The sequence below is a fragment of the Podarcis raffonei genome, chromosome 11 (genome assembly GCF_027172205.1).
Source record: "Podarcis raffonei isolate rPodRaf1 chromosome 11, rPodRaf1.pri, whole genome shotgun sequence".
Taxonomy (NCBI): domain Eukaryota; kingdom Metazoa; phylum Chordata; class Lepidosauria; order Squamata; family Lacertidae; genus Podarcis; species Podarcis raffonei.
Window position 1 is genome coordinate 31,001,527 of NC_070612.1, and position 20,588 is coordinate 31,022,114.

A 20,588-nucleotide genomic window follows, 5' to 3' on the forward strand; every position below is an offset into this window, starting at 1 on the left:
GACATTTCATAACAGTTTACTGAACTACAAACAAAAAATATCCTGGTTCATATAAATATAATTAATTGATCCATTTTCTTTCTTTTTGTCCGAATCAAACATTAAAGGCGGCAGGCAGTAACTGCCCCCCCGAAAAAACTTTTATTATATCTGCTTTTTTCCTGCATTGTAGTTTCTTGCTTATTATCTCATTCTGGAATTCAGTGTCAAAACATATATTTGGCGGCGTCACGTCGCGCGTCGGACGTAGTTTGCCGTCGCCGCCGGTCCGCGCATGCGCGGAGGCGGGGCCTAGTTCTCCTCCGGGTCGCCGCCGCCGCGTTCGGACGCGAAATGGAACTGTCGGCGGCCTGGAGCGCACTCAGCACCGGCCTGGTGCCGCCCGAAGCCTTGGGGATGGAGGCGCCGCTGCGCTACGACTCGCCCCCCGACCTGCGCCCGGCCTGGGCCGCCCTCCGCCAACACGGCCTGCAGGGCGCCCTGGAAGACTGGTTCCTCGAGGTCCTCCAGACGGACCTCCAGTCTCGCCTGGGCCCCGAGTTCTGGAGGCGCGCGGCGCCGGCGCCTGGTGAACCGCAGCACGCCCATTCCCTGCTGGAGGCCTTCCGCTGGCTGGAGGAGCGCCTGGCGCCCTACCTGCGCGGCGCCGCCCTGCTGGAGGAGTGGGTGCCCGAGGTGGTGCCTGGCACTGGCGCCACTGGGCGCCTGCGCGGGAACCTCGATGCCCTGCTGCGCGCTGTGGTTTTCCTGGCACCGCCGGGGGTGTTTCAGGAGGCGCTGGGCGACCTCTACGGGCGCAGTTTCCGGGTCTACATGGCGGGAAACGTAGCACCGGCGGGCAGCGCCGAGGAGGAGGGAACCGTAGCGCGCTTTGAGGAGCTGAACGGCGTCCTGCACCGTCTCCGCCTCCTCGAGCGAATCAGCACGCCCGCCGTGACCGACATCCTCCACCGCATGATCGCCGAGCGCCTGGAGGGCACCTGCCGGGGCGAGTTTGAGCGCTCCTTCCTCCCTGACTTCCAGGAATGGCTCGAGCGCGTGATTGGCTGGGTCGGCTGGGTCTTCCGGCGGGAGGGCGGGGCCGAGGCCGCTCCCCTGCGGCGCTGGCGCTGCCACGTCCAGAGGTTCTTCTACCGCCTCTACACCGCCATGAGGATCGAGGAGCTCTTTGGCATCATCCGAGATTTCCCTGACTCCAAGCCGGCCATAGAGGACCTCAAGTTCTGCCTAGAGAGGACCAACCAGCGCCAGCACCTCCTGACCTCCCTGAAAAGCGCCCTGGAGATGCGACTCCTCCATCCCGGGGTCAACACCTCGGACATCATCACCCTCTACATCTGCGCCATCAAGGCCCTGCGCCAGCTGGACCCCTCAATGGTCATCCTGCAGGTGGCCGGGGAGCCCATCCGCAAGTACCTGAGGACCCGTGAGGACACCGTGCGGCAGATCGTGGCTGGCCTGACAGGCGAGGGATCGGGCGACCTGGCGCACGAGCTCTCCCGAGCGGATCCCGTCGCCCTGGACAACGGGCAGGAGAGTGACGAGGAGGCTGGCGCCCAGCCGGAGGACTGGGTGCCTGACCCGGTCGACGCCCACCCAGCCGGAAAGCCTGCCGCCAAGCGCCGCTCGGCGGACATCATCACTCTGCTGGTCAGCATCTACGGCAGCAAGGACCTCTTCATCAACGAATACCGCACGCTGCTGGCCGACCGCCTGCTCCACCAGCTGAACTACAGCGCCGAGAGGGAAATCCGCAACGTCGAGCTGCTCAAGCTGCGCTTTGGGGAAACCCAGATGCTCTACTGTGAGGTGATGCTGAAGGACATGGCTGACTCGCGCCGGATCAACGCCCACATCCGGGACGAGGAGCAGAAGCTTCCGGAAGGCCAGAGGCCCCCCTTCCGGCTGGCAGCCGCCATCATTTCCAGTGAGTTTTGGCCACCCCTCAAGGAGGAGAAGCTGGAGCTGCCGGCCGAGATCAAGGCCGCCATGGAGGACTATGCCCGGAAGTACGAGAAGCTCAAGGCCATGCGGACTCTGAGCTGGAAGCACCACTTGGGGGCGGTCTGCCTGGAGGTGGAGCTTGCCGATAGGACGCTCTCCCTGTCCGTCACGCCAGCCCAGGCGGCCATCATTCTCCATTTCCAGGACAAGGGCACCTGGACCCTGGAGGAGCTGAGCGCGGCCCTCCACTGCCCCCCGGCCCTCCTGCGCCGCAAGCTGGCCCTCTGGCTCCAGCAGGGGGTGCTGCGCGAAGAGGCGCCCGGCACCTTCACGGTGGTGGAGGAGGCGCCCAAGGAGGCACCCGAGAAGGTGGTGCTGGTGGAGAGCGACGAGGAGGGCGACTCCGCCATGGCCTCCCAGGCCGACCAGAAGGAGGGGGAGCTCCAGGTTTTCTGGACCTACATCCAGGCCATGCTGACCAACCTGGAGAGCCTGCCCCTCGAGCGGATCCACAGCATGCTGAAGATCTTCGTCATGACGGGTCCCATGGTCAGCGAGATCGACTTGCGGGAGCTCCAGATCTTCCTCCAGAAGAAGGTCCAGGATGAGCAGCTGGTCTATTGCGGCGGCGTCTACCGCCTGCCCAAGGCCGGGAACTGAAGCGCCGGGTGCAAGAGATCCACTCGTTACCATCCGTTTGGGGACGCTACGGTTTCCACGCAATAAAGCTATTTGTTTACAACAAAGCACCTGGTTTTTTCCCCCCGGGAACCGGAGCGCTGGTTGCAAGAGATCCGCTGGGTGCGAGAGATCCCCCGGGCGCCATCCATTTGGGGGCGCTACGGTTCCCACACAATAAAGATATTGGTTCGCAAGCAGAGCGCCTGGGTTTTTCCCCTAAGGCCGGGAACTGAAGCGCCGGGTGTGAGAGATCCACTGCGTGCGCTCCACAAGCTCGGGGGACAGCGGGGAGGCAGAGCGCCACCTTCCCGCTGTTCCCCGACCTGGTTTGGAGGCTGGCGGTGGGGGAAAGCAGCGCTCCCCCCCCCCGCCAGCCCCAAAGAGCAGGTCGAAAGGAACCCAAAGCCTCCAGAGCCCAGCGGGAACTCCTGCTGGGCTCTGGAGGCTTCGGGTGAACGCACCTTGAACGCACAGAACACACCTTGTTTTAGAGGGGGAGAACAAGAAAAAAATTTTTTTTCCTGTTCTCCCCCTCCTATGGTCCGGTGCGTCCAATAGAGCGAAAAATACGGTATTTGGCACAAAACATATCTGGGCACAAAAAGGCTTTCCTCCGTCTCTCTCTGGAGACCGCAGTTCTTTGTTGAATGACTAAACACAATGTGGACAAATATCACATCCATCACCATAAGATGTCAAAAAAACCAACCCCCATATGTGCTCATAACTTTCAAGTAGAAACCTGCCAAGTGAGAGTGCATTTCCCGATACCTTCAGTTGCCCAACAGCTGAACACGTCTACTTGCAGATCCAAACAAAATGCTTTGCTACGTCACATGACAGAAACCCACAATCATAACATGAAGATCAATAGTTATGTTCTCAAGGGAAAAATGGATACACGCAAGCCTGTTCTAAAACAAAGTAAGGAAGGAAGTAAAACCAGGTAGTTTTTAGTTCTTTTTTAAAATAGTAAGACTTCAAAAGACAGCTCTGTGACCAAATTATAAACACTTTGGTTGTTAAAACATTTGCATCTGTGGCAATTTTAGTCTAGTTTTTATGAACAGAATAATTTCAAAGTCACCCAGTCAGCCCACGTTAGCGGGTTAAAAAGAGATATAACAGCCCAGGACCCATCAAGCAGTTCTTGATTTGTATTTTGAGAAAGTTAAACTATTTTAATAATTTACGTGGTTTTGTAGACTAGATGTTTTTGACTGCTGTTTAAATTATTATATTTCATAGAAATTTTACATTATTTACTTTTAGATCTTTTAAATAAATAAATAGCCCTCTTATACTTAAGGTTTTAGGTTTTGGGCTCTGGATATCACACACAAATCACGACTATCCAATTAATTATATCGGATTATTTTTTTAAAAAAACTACAAAAATTGCCTAATATTGCTACAATATGGAAACACTCGTTTTTCAATATAAAACGTCAAGTTTGAAACATGTCAACCTCCACCTGATTCTTCTGTAGAAATTAGGAAGTACTGTAGTTGAAAGTTTTGGGGAACCATCCAGTAAGCTTGCTGCTGCTTCCATTCATTTCAACATTCACTGTGACCCATTTGAAATATCATTTGTTTTCCTTCAGAACACCTGGCTATAATCTGTTGTTCCAAAAAGGTTTAGTTTTAATAGAGGACTAAGTACACACTATAAAACTCTGATCATTTAAATTACATTCACATAAAACATTTTATTTCAACAACAATGTGCTGGGTGAAGGTATTTAGTTAGAACTAGTGCTGTGATGTAAACCACTGAGCTTGCCAATTGGAAGGTTGGCGGTTCGAATCCCTGTGACGGAATGAGCTCCCGTTGCTCAGTCCCAGCTCCTGGGCTTAAATGTCAGGGGTCCTTTACCTTTTTTAAAGGCTTGAAAATATTTTCCCTATGTTAATTAATAGCTGATAATTTACATTTTCTCAACAACATTTATTTGCAAGCATGGTATTACCCTTACAGTTATGTGCAATTAAAATGTGTGGTGTTTGTTTTAAGATTAACACCCTGCAGTTTATTTATTTTGAATAATTATATCCATCTTTTCACCATCTCGTTCTCAAAGCAGCTTACAATGAAAAAACCACAAAATTTCTAAAATAAAAATATAATTAAACTGCAACAAATTTAAACCTTAGAAATTTAAATATCCAGCATCTGAACAAGAAAATGAGAATGTTTTAGAACAGGGGTCAGCAAGGTTTACCTTGCCTGGGCTGGTTTACCCCAGCAGAGATCCCTCTGTGGGCCGGATCGAGCTCGTGCGTGAGCGCACGCAGCCGCAATTTCCAGCGTCTCCGTCTGTGCAGACATGATTTCCGGTGTTTGCATCTGCGCAGACGCGATTTTCGGCATCTGAGCATGTGCAGACGCGATTTCCGGCACCGCGGAAGCGAGCCCCTGCGCCACGCTGTGCCGTTTTAGCACAGTGTGTGGGGACTCTCCGAGCAGGCAGCTCGGTTTGGGGGTGGCTCATGGGCCGGTTAAATGACCCCTGTGGGCCACTTGTGGCCAATGGGCCTTAGGTTGCCTACCCCTGTTTTTGAACATTGGAGAAGCATCCATGATGCAAAGGCCTCCTGGAATAAGATGGCTTTAACCAGACACCTGAAACTAAACAGAGACAGTACCTGTCATAATATGTTTGTTTGCATAGTTTTGATAGCACTGCTTCAGATTCTGCAGATACCATATTCCTCCCTGCAAAGACAAGGAACATTTTGCATCATTTATTATGACACAAATGGAACTGACGAATGTTAAATCAAAACTAATGAAATATTTCAGTGCAATTCCTGACTCCACACCCTTACCTTCCTTCTCTCGATTCAGCCTGAAACTGGGTGAGAACTGCCTGTGTTACCTCTTTTCTCCTAATTGAAATCCTTCTCACAGGAGAGGCCAGACCAAATATTTCCATATTCTTATTACAATTTGTAACACAAAATGTGTTTAAGTAAATATTATAAATGAAGGTGATCGTGTAAGAGCTTAAAGAAGTGTATTATCATAATTGTTTCCTCTTAGGCACACACAAAGGAAGCTGCTTGATGCCAAATAAAGTCCAATGGTCATCTAGTTCAGTATTGTCTGAGCTAGACAATACTGAAAGACAATGTTAAACAATGGAGAAGGGTGTCATGAATGAGCCAGCCCCCAGGGACGGTTTGCAGCCAGCTCCCAGAGAATGGTTGCTGACAATTGAAGGAAGCAGTCAGGAGCAGAGAGGGTTAACTGCCATGCACCCACCCCTTGGAATGCCCGCTGATAAGCGAATAGCTGAGAGCAAGCTAGAACACAGTCACAGCTCACTGGAAGCACAAATAGGTGAGAAAGAGTTAAGAGACACCCACTCAGAGACTGGGAAAGAGGAGGGAGCTGACCCCCTCCATGAATGGGAGAGCTGCAATATAGGAAGTGAAACAGAAGACGTACAAAGTGAAAGTTCAGTTGCTTCTGGTCTCGCTGGAAGCATTTTTCAGAAGGGTCATGATGGTGGAGGCTGTGTTAGAGCCGTCTAGTTATCTGTTTGTTTTGACAATAAATCATCCTTTTTAATTAACTACGCTCACTGTGTTATCAAGCCAGGGACTGGACTCCTGACAAAGGGTTGCATACCCTCCAACATGTCTCCAATGAAAATAGGGACATCCTGTTCCATATGTTGTGATGATGTAAACATTTGAATTGATGGAGCTGCAGCACAATCATTATTGAAGCTGAAGTGCAATAATAATAAACAGTTTTTGCTGTTGCTTCATTCAACATCCACATTACAAAACGTCCAGTGTATTTTGGGTCAAAGATAATTAATGCTGATTAAGAGAATGTAGGCTTTGCCTCTATTTTCTCTCACCACCTTCTTTTAGTATCTTGAACCTCTTTGTCTGAGGAGGAAATGTGGCTGTGCTTCACGTCATGATTGATATAGGACAACCAAGGATGCCAGGCCATCCTCTCTCAACTAGGTCATTCTTTCTAAAGTCTGTTTTGAAAGAGCTTGTACTCAGCTTCTCCACCTCTCCAGGAAAACACACACCTGACTCCACGGGTCTGTTTTCTGGGCAGTTGGCAGGATGCTGTGTGGGCTAAAGTCAGCAATAATGGAAGCCCATATAAAACCACCCTGCCAAGACCTGTCTAGTGCAACAAATACTTCAGGGATGCCTACAGGCTTGTCTGTTCTCCAGCAACTGGCAGAAATACATTCCCCCTGAACTTGGAGGGTCAACTGAGCTATCATGGTCAATTACCCTTCATAGACCTGTCCTCTGGATTAACTCAATCCCATTTTAGAGAAAGCTTTAACTCGAGGGTTAACAGCTCCCGAAAAGACTCTCAACATTCAAGAAATAGCTGCAAAGCCTCAGTTACCACTCCCACATTGACACTACAAAAAGGCCCGGCCTCAGCTATCAAGTTTTCAGAGGATCATAAAAACATACAAGAACAAAACAACTATATAAAACACAGTAGAGCGATTAAAACCAGCTACTCAACATGCTGGGAAGCCAGTGCAAATAAAATAGTCTTCACCTGGTGCTGAAAACGACACAGAGGTTATTTTACTCCAGAGAATAGTATTTTCCATGAGGTGCCACCACTGCAAAGGTGCCCTCTCTGGTCACCATCTGCCTTCTGTGGAGAAAAACCTCAAATAATTATTTCAAATGGTGAATTTAACTCAGGTAGGCTCACGTGGAAGAAGGCACTTCTTTAAAAGACTCAGGTCCCAGGTTGTTCAAGGTTAATTCCAGTGGCCTGTGGCATTGTTTAGAGTGACAAGATATAGCCAGTTTCGGTTAGAACTTAACAGCTGTTTTGGACTAATTAAAGTACAGTATCTGACAGGAGTGCCTGGCGTGCTCTGGTCCATGGGGTCACGAAGAGTTGGACATGACTAAACAACATCATCATCTGACAACACAGTCTCCTGTGGAATTCATTGCAGGCCGTAGTCTAACCTGGAGGTTACCAGAGCATGAATCACTAGGACCAGACTCTCTTTTCTCATGAGGGGATTCACAGCTGGCAAAATATCTGAAGTTGTTGAAAGGTGCTTCATATCAACCACAGAAGGCACTCAAGTCTCCATTGACAATGCCGGACCTTGCAGCAACCACAAATTTCACAGCTGATCCGTCATAAGTGATACCCCAACCAGAATGGTTTGGATACTTCTCTCTATCTTATCAGAACTGAGCTTCAATGTATCAATCCTCATCCAGTCAATTTAAAATCCAAAATGCTGGTTCAGCAAGGCTACAGCCTCAGCTGAATGAGATGAAAAGAAATGGAGCTGGATGGCACAAACATACTGATAGCTCCAAATCTTCAGACAACCTCATTCAACAGCTTAACTGAGATACAAGTATAAAACCTGTACTAAAGGCTGATGGAATTTCAAAGTTTGATTTTGCTGGTGCTTTCTTCAAAGGAATGCTGAGACATGTTTCTTTTGACCAACCACGGATGCTGTGAGCCTGTCAACTTGATACAGGTGCATGTTGGGAATTGTAGGTTTGTTTGCAATCTTGCCAGAGACATGCATTTTTTGTTTTGTTTTAAGCGAGAAGTTGCTTCCTGTTATGAACTGGGCAGAGGGGACTGGGTTAATACCATTTATGCAAACTGTTCAGAAGAAGAAGAAGAGTTTGGATTTGATATCCCGCTTTATCACTACCCGAAGGAGTCTCAAAGCAGCTAACATTCTCTTTTCCGTTCCTCCCCCACAATAAACACTGGGGCTGAGAGACTTCAAGTGTGACTGGCCCAAGGTCACCCAGCAGCTGCATGTGGAGGAGCGGAAACGCGAACCCGGTTCCCCAGATTGCGAGTCTGCCGCTCTTAACCACTACACCACACTGGGTGTAGTGATTGTTGTTGTCGTTTAGTCGTGTCTGACTCTTCGTGACCCCATGGACCAGAGCATGTTTAGTGATTACAAAACTTTATTGTTGTCAATACTGTGGTGATGGTAGGATGTAGTCTTTCTATGAAGTCAGTCTGCTGTGGAATCCTTACCGGCAAGACTGGTGCACTCTGTACATGCTTGCGCCATTTATTTCTGAAGCATGCACAGCAGATAGCCACATAGTGCAATCTTGTACATATGTATCAAGGAGCAATCCCCATTAAGTGTAGTTTACTTCTGAGTAATGTGGTTATTGTTGCATGAACCCACACTAGAAACTGTGATAGCATAAATTCCTTCAGAACAAAGGTAGCACATATCTAAGCATTTATGCAGCTGTTGTGTTTAAGTGCCTACTGTTTCTTTGCAAAAGAGAAGGCGGAAATCTGAACAGGTGGAGGGCACATTTTTCCCCTCTCAACAAAAAAGCAACTGTGGCAGCAGGGGCCCCTTCTGAACCAAAGACTTTGGGCTTCATTAGGGGCTAAGTATTTGTATAATTGAAATGCTTAAGTGTCCAGTATATTTGCAAGGAGGACAGAAAGAACCTGAGCATGACCTCTGGTTGTCAAGCAGCCCTACCAGGTCCAATATTCAACAACCAGAACTAAGACAGGATATTTTCAGTATGTCTTACATTGTGAAAATAATTTTCAGTATTGTCTGGATGGTACTTGACCTCCCCACTTCCACACATGAGAGCACAGATCAGGGCTTACATTGGAAGGGCTGTAGTAGTATTTTCATATGTGGTAGAGATTTCATAATGTAAAAAAATATTGTTCTAAAATTATTAGTAATAAGTACTTTATCTGATTGCTAGACTCCTAAATGTCACAAAGACTGGTTGAACAGGTTGCAGAGCATAGCCATAATGGAAAATGCTACATGCTTTATTAAAACAATAACTGACCAGCTGTTCATTATTATTTTTTAGAATGCTCATTTTATTTTGGAGACATCATGGGCATAATTTACAATGAGACCCACTGGACTCTGATCTGAAACTAGACCTGAGACAGACCCACATAATTAGCATCATTCAAGGATAGCTGGAGTTTCATGAATCATTGATGCTCATGGAAACTTTTCTGGGCACCCATTCTTACAGTTCATATACAATGTGTATCGCTATGCGTTTTTAAAGGAAAGCTACATTTTATTGCTTCACCCACAGCCATGTCCTGTTAAATGCTGTGTATGAGCTTGCCCCTCTCAACCATTCAAAACCACCAGTTGAACTATCCCTTTGGGAATGGTGTGTACTAGTTGCCAGGCAGAAATGAGGTGCAATGGCCCTTTGCTTAAATCCATGCTCTGCTCCCATAAGGCATGACCCTGGGTTCTTACCACAATAGGATATTCTGTTGTTGCTCTATAGAAAGGCTCCTGTGACACCTTTAGACTAACACACCTATTTGTAGCACAAGCTTTTGTGGATTAATAGTCCACTTCATCACGTGCATCCAATGACATACTTTGCTCCATGAAAGCTTAAGCTACAATAGATCTGTTAGTCTTAAGGAAGCACATACCTCTTTTTAATTTAATTTCTGCCACAATAGATTAACACAGCTGCCACCTGAAGTTCATACATAGTTCATGAAACCCCCCCACCCCCCAAAAAACCCCTTAGCAATGGAGCATGCAATAAAAGTAAATATGTCCAAGCACTCCCATCTTAATCACTAGGGAATTAGTATTAAGCACATTATTTTATTGACACCATATAACAAAAATACAAATCAGCCATTATGTACACAGTTATAATGTTCCAATTAAGACAAATTAAAAGCACACTTTCCATTCTTTTGCCAAATTCAAGGAATTTGTTTTTCTTTATTCAGTCCATTAAAATCCTTATGAACATTGTCCGTTATCTAGAGCAGGCACAGGCAAACTCGGCCCTCCAGACGTTTTGGGACTACAACTCCTATCATCCCTGACCACTAGTCCTGTTAGCTAGGGATGATGGGAGTTGTAGTCCCAAAAAACATCTGGAGGGCCGAGTTTGCCTATTCCTGATCTAGTGTCTTGGATGTATACGGGTGCTTTCAGGCGAATATACTTTCCCCCATAAGCAGTGCAAGCCCTGCTTGAATCTACAGGGCTGCACAGCTACCCCACAGCCAGGGCTGCAGAATGGCCAACTACAACTGTGGCCTTTACTGAACAAAAAACTGCCATTTTTAATTATCATGGAATGCATGAAGATTAGACAGCATCTATATTCCACTAGCAGACATGGATAATATTGTGCTGTTATTCACAATGCAACTACAGTAGACTCGCAAGTTGCTCAGGGGTTACATTTATAAAGCCAAAACAGCATATAGTCAGAGCAATCCCTGAACCACCCCCGGCATGATCACCCCTCCCCTTCCTCTGAAGCTGGTGTGCTGAGTGGGCCTTGTCCCCCATGTAAGGCAGAGAGCTTTTAAGCCTTGCTTAGCAGGCTCTGGGGTCTCACAAAGTCCCAACAAGATCTTGAGGAGGCCCCCAGAACCCTTGCGACAGCCTAACAGCTCTCTGCCTTGTGTGCATTTAATTTGTGTGATGTCAGTTTACCGGCTGCCGGGCACATAAAGCTGTATTCACACAAGTTAAATGCACGCAGGGTGTGAGTCTGCTGTGTTTAAAACTGAGCTATGGTAACTGTAGCAAAGAAATAAGTAAATAAGTCTGCCCACAAGAAAAATGCAAAAATTTGTATTATCCGTTATTAAGTCAAAAGTGTTACAAAATAGGAAGCGTACACACTTTTTTTGTTGTATTTTGGTTTGACTAAAAAAGGGATTACCCTAGCATGAATATATCAAAATAATGTGTGAAATATGCCTTAAAAAGAAAACAACTAAGTGTTAAACTTTAGCCTTGATATGCCAATATAGATTAGTAGCTTAATCTCATGGAAACAGTTTCCTGGTTCAGATGTCAAGCTAAACCATAGTTTAGCATAATGAGAACTTGTGCAGCAAAGTCTTCATCTCAAATGCCCCCACTTGCCAGTCACCAGCACAAGTGTAAAGTGGAGCTGGGAGGCTTAGCCACAGCTTGTCATGTTATCTAAACTGACAAGGTGCAGTTAATGTTAACAATGGCTTGTTTGCTACTTCAAATGATGTTTCGCTTTGGGGAAAGGGGGCAATACAAATCTTGGAGAAATTATGGCTATTGCATTAGAGTTACAGCAGGCATGGAGTGTGCTAAGAACTGACCTAACAGCACTGGATCTCAGTAAATATACAATTCATTTGGATTTTCACTGGGTACTCCTAAGGGACGGTGCTTTTGTTAAACATAACATTCAAAAAGGAGCACCCACATGTTTATAAAATGATCAATTTCTACTTTGGTTTCCATTCTTCTTTGCCTATGGCAAAACTGTTTCACCGCAGAGTGGTCCAGACTTTGGCAACTTAGAAGAACCAGGCTAGCTGTAGTCGATCCTTTTTTACATACTCAGATACAACTCAAAAGTCAATCCACAGAAGATATTAAGAGTCAAAACATTGCTACTCAAAGCTACATTTGTACAATGAAAACATTCCCTACAATACAAATGGTTATTTTAAAAAATAATAGATATATTTACACTTAGTTTCACATTGACATTGATGATAACATACAGAATGATCAACACTGGCTGCACCTAAAAAATACAATTCTTAATATTTTGACATTTACAAGGAAAATTGGTTGCTATGTTTCGAAAACAAAATAATGAAGAAACGTACCTTTTGGAAGAAGCACCCAGACCACACAATGAATGGCATTTAGAAGGATACAATGTGGCAATAAATCTTTAAGAAAGGGAGGACTGGATTATTTCGGGGGGGGGAACAAGATTTTTTTTGGGGGGGGATTTCTCAACTGCTTCTAAAAATAAGATGCGACATACAGAGGTGAATGGAGGATGAGTCATCGCAGACAAAGGACAGGAAGATGCCCACTACATGTTAAAACGGATGAACCTGATGTGATGAGTGGTGAAATTCCTTGACTCAGTGGAACAGTAAGAGGTCTCATATACTGAGTGCTCAATTTCATACTTCATAGTAAACATGGCACAAGTGTTGTATTGGTGAAAATATCGCCCTGTCATTATCTGTGGTCCAACACAATTATGTCCCACCTTTATGAAAATTAACATATTTAAGCAACCAGGCTGTCTTTCTTTCTTCTTGTTATGACTTTCGTCTGTCATAATCACTGACCATTCTCTTGATGTGCGACAGTTTGCTCTTTAGTACCTTGCAGTGGGCTTTGCGGTTCTTATAGTCTGCTGACTAAAACACAGAATGAAAACTATTAATAAATGAAGTAAATCAGATTTCATCTTAAAAACGCTAGAATAATATACTGTCTTATTCATTCAAAGTGATCACTATCAGAAGAGACAAATGAGCCTATTCTGAAACTCTCAATAGTTTATGAAGTCCTTAAAACAATGAATTTGCAGAGTAATCACCCAAGGGATACGACCTCATGTGCTTCTGTTCGAAACTGAAGGAACACGTAAGTTTGAATTTTGAATGTGTAAATGTCTAAAGACAATGCATAAAACAAGCACCCTTAGACGTACTGCTAGATAAGAGTTTAATGGTTATTGTATTTGTTTAAAAACCAATGAAAATTTGTTAAAACAGAAGGAACATGTATGGCAGACCAATAGCTGTGCTTCTGTTTTAAAAGAGACAGAACAGTTCAAAGACAACAGTTTGAAAAGCAGGATGCTGCTTTAACATTAGGAATTCATACGGTGAACACACCCAACAATAGATTCTGTCCAATATTGGTGCAGGGAGGGAAACACCCCAAACAGCTAGAGACTGAACATAATTTGGCTCTGTATTTGACAGGGACAGATGCAAGCCCAACCTCGGCTTGCCCTGCTTCTGCAACCTGCAACCTGAAAAGTGGTCTGAATTTTGGAACACCCATCAGGTCAGAGCCAAATTCTTAAGAGCTGGAGCTGGGAGGCAGAGGATTGCTATGACTATGAGCTTGTACCTGGACAGTATAAAGCCAAAACAGATCTTAGCCTTCTGCCAAACTCTGGGGTGTGATTCATCCTCTCTCTTTCATAGCTCCAGTGTTCAGAGGAAAACTTGGTTTCACCTTGCCCTCCAGAGGCTGCCTGGCCCCCTCACCTGTAGATTCAGTGACAGAATCCGTAGATCCAACTTTTCTACTGGAGGCTAAAGTGGTACTGGCGGCATAGAAACCCTTTCACCAGCTGAGGCTGGTGTGCCAACTGCACCCTCTCCTAGATAGAAATCACCTGAGCCAGAGTCACCCAGGCTATGTTAACTTGGCAACTTGTTCAACAAGAACTAAGTCACAATTGAAGTCTACATGTTCTGTGGCCAAGGATTACTGCAACACATTTGGGACACTTCTAGCCCCATCATGTTGCACATGTGTTCAGTGAGTTAGGTCCGAACTGGTGAAGAACAAAAATCATCAACTGTGGGATACTACAGTGACTAGTGTTTTTGAAAAGACACCACAAGCTTTTTAGAAGACAATTGCAACAGGTTTCAGGAAGGAGCCACTCAAAGTCTGCAAAAATTGACAATCCAGCCGTACTTCTTTCCAAGTGGGTTACCCAGCCTGCTGCAACAGGAGATATCTTGGTTTACGCAGAGATTACTTAAGTAAACTACTTACTGCCTTTATATCCTTCAGTCGGTTGTATTCTTCAGCAGCAGACTACAAGTAAAAATAACTCAAATTAGATATCACAAACATTAGCAAAAATCAAAAGCAGAATGAAGGCAGCCTTCGTTATGATGCATGCATAAATATTTAACTATTAAACCAATATCTTTATTGGTGACAAGAACAGGTGCAGGAACATAAGGAGAGCCCGGCTGGATCAGGCCAAAGGCCCATCTTGGCTACCATTCTTTTCTCAAACAGATGCCTATGGAAAGCCTGCAAGCATAGGCATCTGTTTGAGGAATTCCCATCTACTCCGATCCTTCACAAATATGGACTGGAGACCACACACTATTTGGGAGTGGGGAAGGAGAGGTATGGTTCAGTGATAACCCATGGGCTTTGCATGCAGAATGTCCCAGGTTCAATCCCCAACATCTCCAACTAAAGCTTGCAAAGACTCGTGTCTGAAGCCCAGGAATGGCAAAACTCAAATAGATAGTCAAATGGTCCAACTCTTTTTAATGCAGCTTCCTCGACTCCTATAACCCCCATAAGCCACCACTAATCAAAGATGACAACCTTGGGATGGATGGAGTAATGGTTTAACTCAGCCTAAATAAGGAGTGGTTTCCAGGAAGCTAGCTGATAGCCACTGTAGGAGTCTAGACTGATTGACCGCTGACAAGGGCCAGAGTCTCTATCTTTAAGCAGTGCTAAAGAGGCTAGAAAAGGGATTGAGCAATAAACAGCAGGAAAGGAGACAGAGAAAAATATCCCATTATATCATCAGTGTATTCACTCAAAATCTGACTCAGATCATTCAGAAAGAAAAAGGAAGCAGCAAACATTGTGCAGTCAGCCCCAAAAGTCTTCCTCAGAGGTCACCAACATTAAATACTTTCCACGTTGCTAACTCCCACAACACTTGGGATTCTTGTTGGATGAAGTAGGTTAGAAAGCTCCTTTATCAAGCATGTTACTTCCTCTAAAGCTACAGGCATTTGAGTCCCAGTCAGTATTAGTATTAAGGACTGCTTTCTAACATTACAGTAAATTATATATCTGTCTTTTCAGGTCAAAGAGCAATATCCTTTCTTCGGAAAGGGAAAACTACATCCAGGTACCTAGCCTAAGGGAAGCCTACGGTTAGAGTTGGTTTCAACAAACACTGCACCGATTATTAGGAGTTTAGGTGTTTCTTTCCTGGTTCCTTTTTAATTACAGTATCACAGACTTTAATAGCTTGTGATTTTTTTAGGGGAAAGCATATGGGACTAATAATAGTTGTCCATTGGCTACTAATATTGCGTTCAACATCTAAAGCCACATTTCAAAAAAACAAAGAGACATTAAAAATACAAATTTGCCTTCACCAAAACACCACTGAGTCACTTCACCAATCTTTTGCTCTTTCCAGTGACTCTTCAAGTTAGAGCTCCTTCCCTGACCTATTGCTTAAGAATGTTTTAAGTGGAGATGCCAAGGATGGAACCCGGGTCCTTCTGCATGAGAAATATGATGTCCAATGCAATGCCCATCATCCATGCTGGGTGGGGTGATGGGAGTTGGAATCTGACAACATCTGGAGGGCTATCCCACCCTCCACAGCCTTAGCTAGACTGTAGTTCTGGGAGATGGGATGCAAGCGAATTTAGTGCATATTACAGCACATGTGCAGATGCAGACATAATTCTAATGTCCAAAATTCTCTCAGGAGGCAAATGGTGTATGTACCACTAAAGCAATACTCTCATATCGTAATGAAGAAGAAGAAGAGTTTGGATTTGATATCCCGCCTTTCACTCCCTTTAAGGAGTCTCAAAGCGGCTAACATTCTCCTTTCCCTTCCTCCCCCACAACAAACACTCTGTGAGGTGAGTGGGGCTGAGAGACTTCAGAGAAGTGTGACTGGCCCAAGGTCACCCAGCAGCTGCATGTGGAGGAGCGGAGACGCGAACCCGGTTCCCCAGATTACGAGACTACCGCTCTTAACCACTACACCACACTGGCTCTCCTCTTCTTCTTCTTCTACCACTAAAGCAATACTCTCATATCGTAATATATTTCAATGAATGAAATTACCCTATATTCTTCACTGTCTTCAGGGTAGTCATCCAATTCTTTATCAAGACGAGAAATTTCTCTGCTGATTTCGTCAAGCTCTGCTTGCAACCGCTTGTATTCTTGTAGACCTGCATCAAAATCTCGCTTGTATCCTTGCCTTTGTTGATCGGATGATACAGGTGGATATTCCCTGGATGAAGAGTGATTTAAATGACATTGTTTGAAGAAATGGAGTGGGCAGTTGCAGAGAGACTTGCTGATTTAGCATTTGTTTATAGGGAAAGGATACCTATGATGCAAATTAATCTTTCAGTTTTGTGCTTTGGTCAAAGCATGAAAATGTAGAATTTAGATCTGCATTCTTTACTAGAACTGGCAAATGCCTATAGGAGCCTTGTACAAAGATGAACCAACGCAATAATAAAGAAGTACATTTCCACACCTTTAAAGAGTAAAGTTTTCACTGCACTAAACATTAGCCTGTGCAAAAGAAACATGTTAATAAATTGAAAAATACAACTATCATGTTTGTTTTCCCAAGGAGAATTCTCAGTCCCAGAAAGTTACTTCATGTCAACGGTTTCTGCAGAATATTGCAACACTTGTTTGTTAAATTACATTTTTAAGACAATATCACAGCATATTTTTGAAATGAACATTGACATGCTATATAACCTGATTTGATCAAATGGACTACACAAGTATTTCACTGAACACTTCCTATTTTTTGCAGTCATGAAATGAAAGAACCAGACAGGCAACGTACCAACGTGCTTATGGTATGCATATTGTTATAGTTTTTATACTGAGTAACAATCCCATATAAAGTCATGATGGTAGACCATTTGCAACTTTCCTTCAGCAAGACTTCAGTTTCTAGAAATTATTACCACTATTTTGGGCTCCATCTTCTTTCCATGTACATATGGTTATCCAAGGAAATCTCGCTCTCTCTCACACACACATTATGCATTTCACATACTATGTTTTTTGCACGCTGATTGGGCACATGCATGGAAAGGGGACTGTTTACTTAAAAAGCTATGCAAGCTTTCCTTCATACTTCATTATCTTGGCTGACCGCTTGAGTTGCCATAGTTACGCATAACACACTTGAGTTTCTAACTCAGGTTACATAAAGGGTAGCTGGAGTGCATTTCATTTGTATCTCTTATTTTGAAAATTGGTTACTGTAAGTTTGACTTTACAAAAAGGTCTGTTAAGGGACAAATCAAGAATTTCACAAACTATGTTACTATCTGATTAGAGTGAGGTATATTTATTTAATTGCTGGTCAGTTTTTACCTATTTAAGCAGTGATCCAAGAACTTTTAACCAACTGAATCATATCACTGAAACACAGGAAGAGCCATTTCTGAAATCTTACATTCTTGTGACCAGATTCTAAAAACAGAGCGCTTCCAAGTATGCCTACAAGCAGCAGCTCAGGATGAGTCAGTTTCAGCAGACAGTTTCCAGAGGCTAATAATGTTCCAAAATATGACATCTGCCTGCACCTCCCTTCATTTTCCTGCTCTGCCCTAACATACAAGATTGACACCTTAATAGGTAGGTAACACACAGAAGCTACAGCAACTAATTTTTCAATCCATCACATTCATGTAAAATACTTGTATTCAAACACAGTGATGCTTCCATCAGTAGTAGAAAAGGCACTGCACTTATATTTTCCCTACTGAAATACTAGCTTTTCACTAACAAGTAGATGACATCAAATTCTGAATTTCATATCCAGTTTCCATTTATGCTAGTGGAAACCTAGAGAGAGAGTGTTGGTAGGAGGCTGTATCCCAGCGTCCTTCATAACATACACAACCTGTTAAAGCCTCATGGTAACCTGCATCAACTTGAGTTAGAATAAGTGGAGCTCTCTGTACTGATGCTCTACAACCAGGCTGCCATTAACATGGTACCAATGCCCAAGTTGTATGGAATTGTCCATACCTGTCCCAGTCCTCCTCCAGTTCATCACAAGACTCTCCTCCAGTGGTGTAATCTGCATCATAGTTGTCGGTGTAGGTTCTCTTTGCTCTTCCTGCTCTTCCTTTTTGTGCTGGCTCCTTAGCTGACCCATTGTAACTGCTAGTGTTGGCATACTGAGGTGGCATTGGGCTCTTTGTTAAATTCACTTCAGGTATCCTGTTACAAAACAAGAACAATTCATTTCCAGTTTCATGCCAAAGCATCAATACACTGAGCAGATATTAAGAGACACAAAATAAAGACTGCTGGTTGTTAATGCTAGGCTTCCCAATGTTAAGATTATTTTCTTCATCACACAAAATGACATTATTGTCTAAGAGCTGTTGTACGAAGTCAGGTAGACTAATGCAGCACGCAACGAAGTCAGCAAAGTCATGCCAGATACTTTCTGCTCTGTAGCACAAGCTGGTACCCTTCTCTAGAAATGTTAATCAGAATAACCCCTGTAATTCTAAGGGCTCAGATTTACTGTTCAGCTTTAGTAAACTAATGATTAAAATAGGAACAAAAGGGACCCACAAATTGAACTTAATGAAATAAAATGTTGGACACATTTGCTTGACTGTTCCTTAACTTTAAGTATCCCAACCTTTTGCAAGTTGTACACATTTAATCTCCCTGTCATTTACAGAAAACAGTTGATTTCAAGAATCTAAGACAAAATGATATTAATTATTGTTTCCTTTGGCACACACACAACAGTCCTCAGATCCTTCTGTAAGCAAACCTCAGTTTGTGCAAGTGAAACTACTAGATATATATCCTGCCTTAGTTTCCCTCATCATCTTCTGTGTTTTGTCATGTCTTTTTTGATATTGAAAACCCCTCTCAACCTGGCTCACATAATTAAAATTAAATTTTACTGGGAATATGGTTCTGGCCCTCCTTTTTATAGCCATAGTTGGGGGCAGTTTTGGGGAAGGTCAGACCAATATTCATAACAAAACTTATTTTTAATTATGTAAACCACCCTGAGACTTGTGTTCAGCCATTATTGAAGGTGGTTTACATTTAACTTTAGTCTTTAAGTGACAAAACAAGAGTGGCACATCTTGGGTCAGGCACATTTTGACTGGCCCCGATAGTCAAAATGATGTGGTTTCTAGGACCCAGCCTTTTGCTTTCAGTGTAATCCTGGGTATATTTATTTGAAAGTCAGTCTTGTTACATTCATTGGGTCTTCTTCCTAGGTTAACAGGCATAGAGTTGCAGCTGTAGTAATTGACCTTATGCTGTGCCTCCATGGGAGGTCAGGCACAATTTCCAGCTCTATTTTGGGGGAACTGGGGTAAGAGAACAGGAGTTTGTTTTGGCAGGGACTAGTTGAGGTGGCTTGAGCACCAGTCAAACAGATGCCCCAAACCTTCCTCTCTAGCTGTTTGCCTGCCATGCCATGATGAGTGTTTTAGCAACATAGCCTTCCTTTCTAGCTTGAAGGTGGTGGGGAACAAATCTTCTTCCATCTGTTCAAGGGTGATCCCTGCCCAACTCTAAGCTACAAAGAAACTTGATTGGGCTGGTAGAACACTTTCCAATGCATGGCGATAAAAATATTAGCCCCCCCCCCGGTCAATTTATTTCCTGCAATTAGACCCCAGATGACCAAGGGACTTACACATTCTAGGTTAAGACATGGTTGTGAAACTTCTGAATACCACTAATGTGACAAGCTGCCCCGCCTGCCCCCGCCCAATGAATGCAGTGTTTTTATTTCATTCAATATAGAGACTGAGAACATTATGAAATCTTCACTTGTGAGCTAAATTTGCAAGCAGGATGGTGTTGCTGCACATCTCAAAACATGGCCATCAACCTTTGACAACCATTCATTACAGTGCTATTTCATGTAATATGTATGCAAGGACTGTCCTTATTCCATTATGTTCATTCATAAACAGAATAACTAATAAGTTCAACTATGGCTATCTTCCAGACAAAACATAGTTCTGAAGGTACAAAGGCAAGTTGGATGAACGACATACTTTCTGATCACCAGTTCCTTTTGAACCCAATTAAAAGGTGATACATGGGGGCAAAGTAATGATAAACCACCAACACATCACCTAAGGCAGTGGCAGCTGGTATGATGCGCTCCAGATGTTATAGACTGCACTTCCCATTAATTCCTGGCCATTGGCCATGCTTGCTAGGGTTGATGGGAGTTCTAGTCCAAAACATCTGGAGGGCATACTACCTGATGTAAGGAACGCTTGATGAGCAAGTGGGCAATGGAAGCCAATACAGTGGTACCTCGGGTTAAGTACTTAATTCGTTCCGGAAGTCCGTTCTTAACCT

The 20,588-nt window shown here is 44.3% G+C and overlaps 2 protein-coding genes across 4 annotated transcripts in view; one reads left to right on the forward strand and one right to left on the reverse strand.

Annotated features, from left to right (window-relative positions):
* The first annotated feature begins 268 nt into the window (after positions 1-268).
* ANAPC2 (anaphase promoting complex subunit 2) lies at positions 269-2,690 on the forward strand. Its single transcript, XM_053408435.1, has one exon. It carries the CDS (start codon positions 334-336, stop codon positions 2,602-2,604), a length of 2,271 nt encoding a protein of 756 aa, XP_053264410.1. The 5' UTR covers positions 269-333; the 3' UTR covers positions 2,605-2,690.
* Positions 2,691-11,076: 8,386 nt separating this feature from the next.
* The window catches only part of OCLN (occludin), a 29,319-nt gene continuing 19,807 nt past the window's right edge, over positions 11,077-20,588 (reverse strand). For all 3 annotated transcript variants that reach the window (XM_053409199.1, XM_053409197.1, XM_053409198.1), the window contains exons 6-9: positions 18,255-18,449; positions 16,308-16,479; positions 14,232-14,273; positions 11,077-12,847 (exon numbers count right to left, since the gene is read on the reverse strand). In XM_053409199.1, coding sequence (XP_053265174.1) covers positions 12,746-12,847; positions 14,232-14,273; positions 16,308-16,479; positions 18,255-18,449 — 511 coding nt within the window. In that variant the 3' untranslated portion in view covers positions 11,077-12,745. The remainder of the gene's footprint in view (positions 12,848-14,231; positions 14,274-16,307; positions 16,480-18,254; positions 18,450-20,588) is intronic.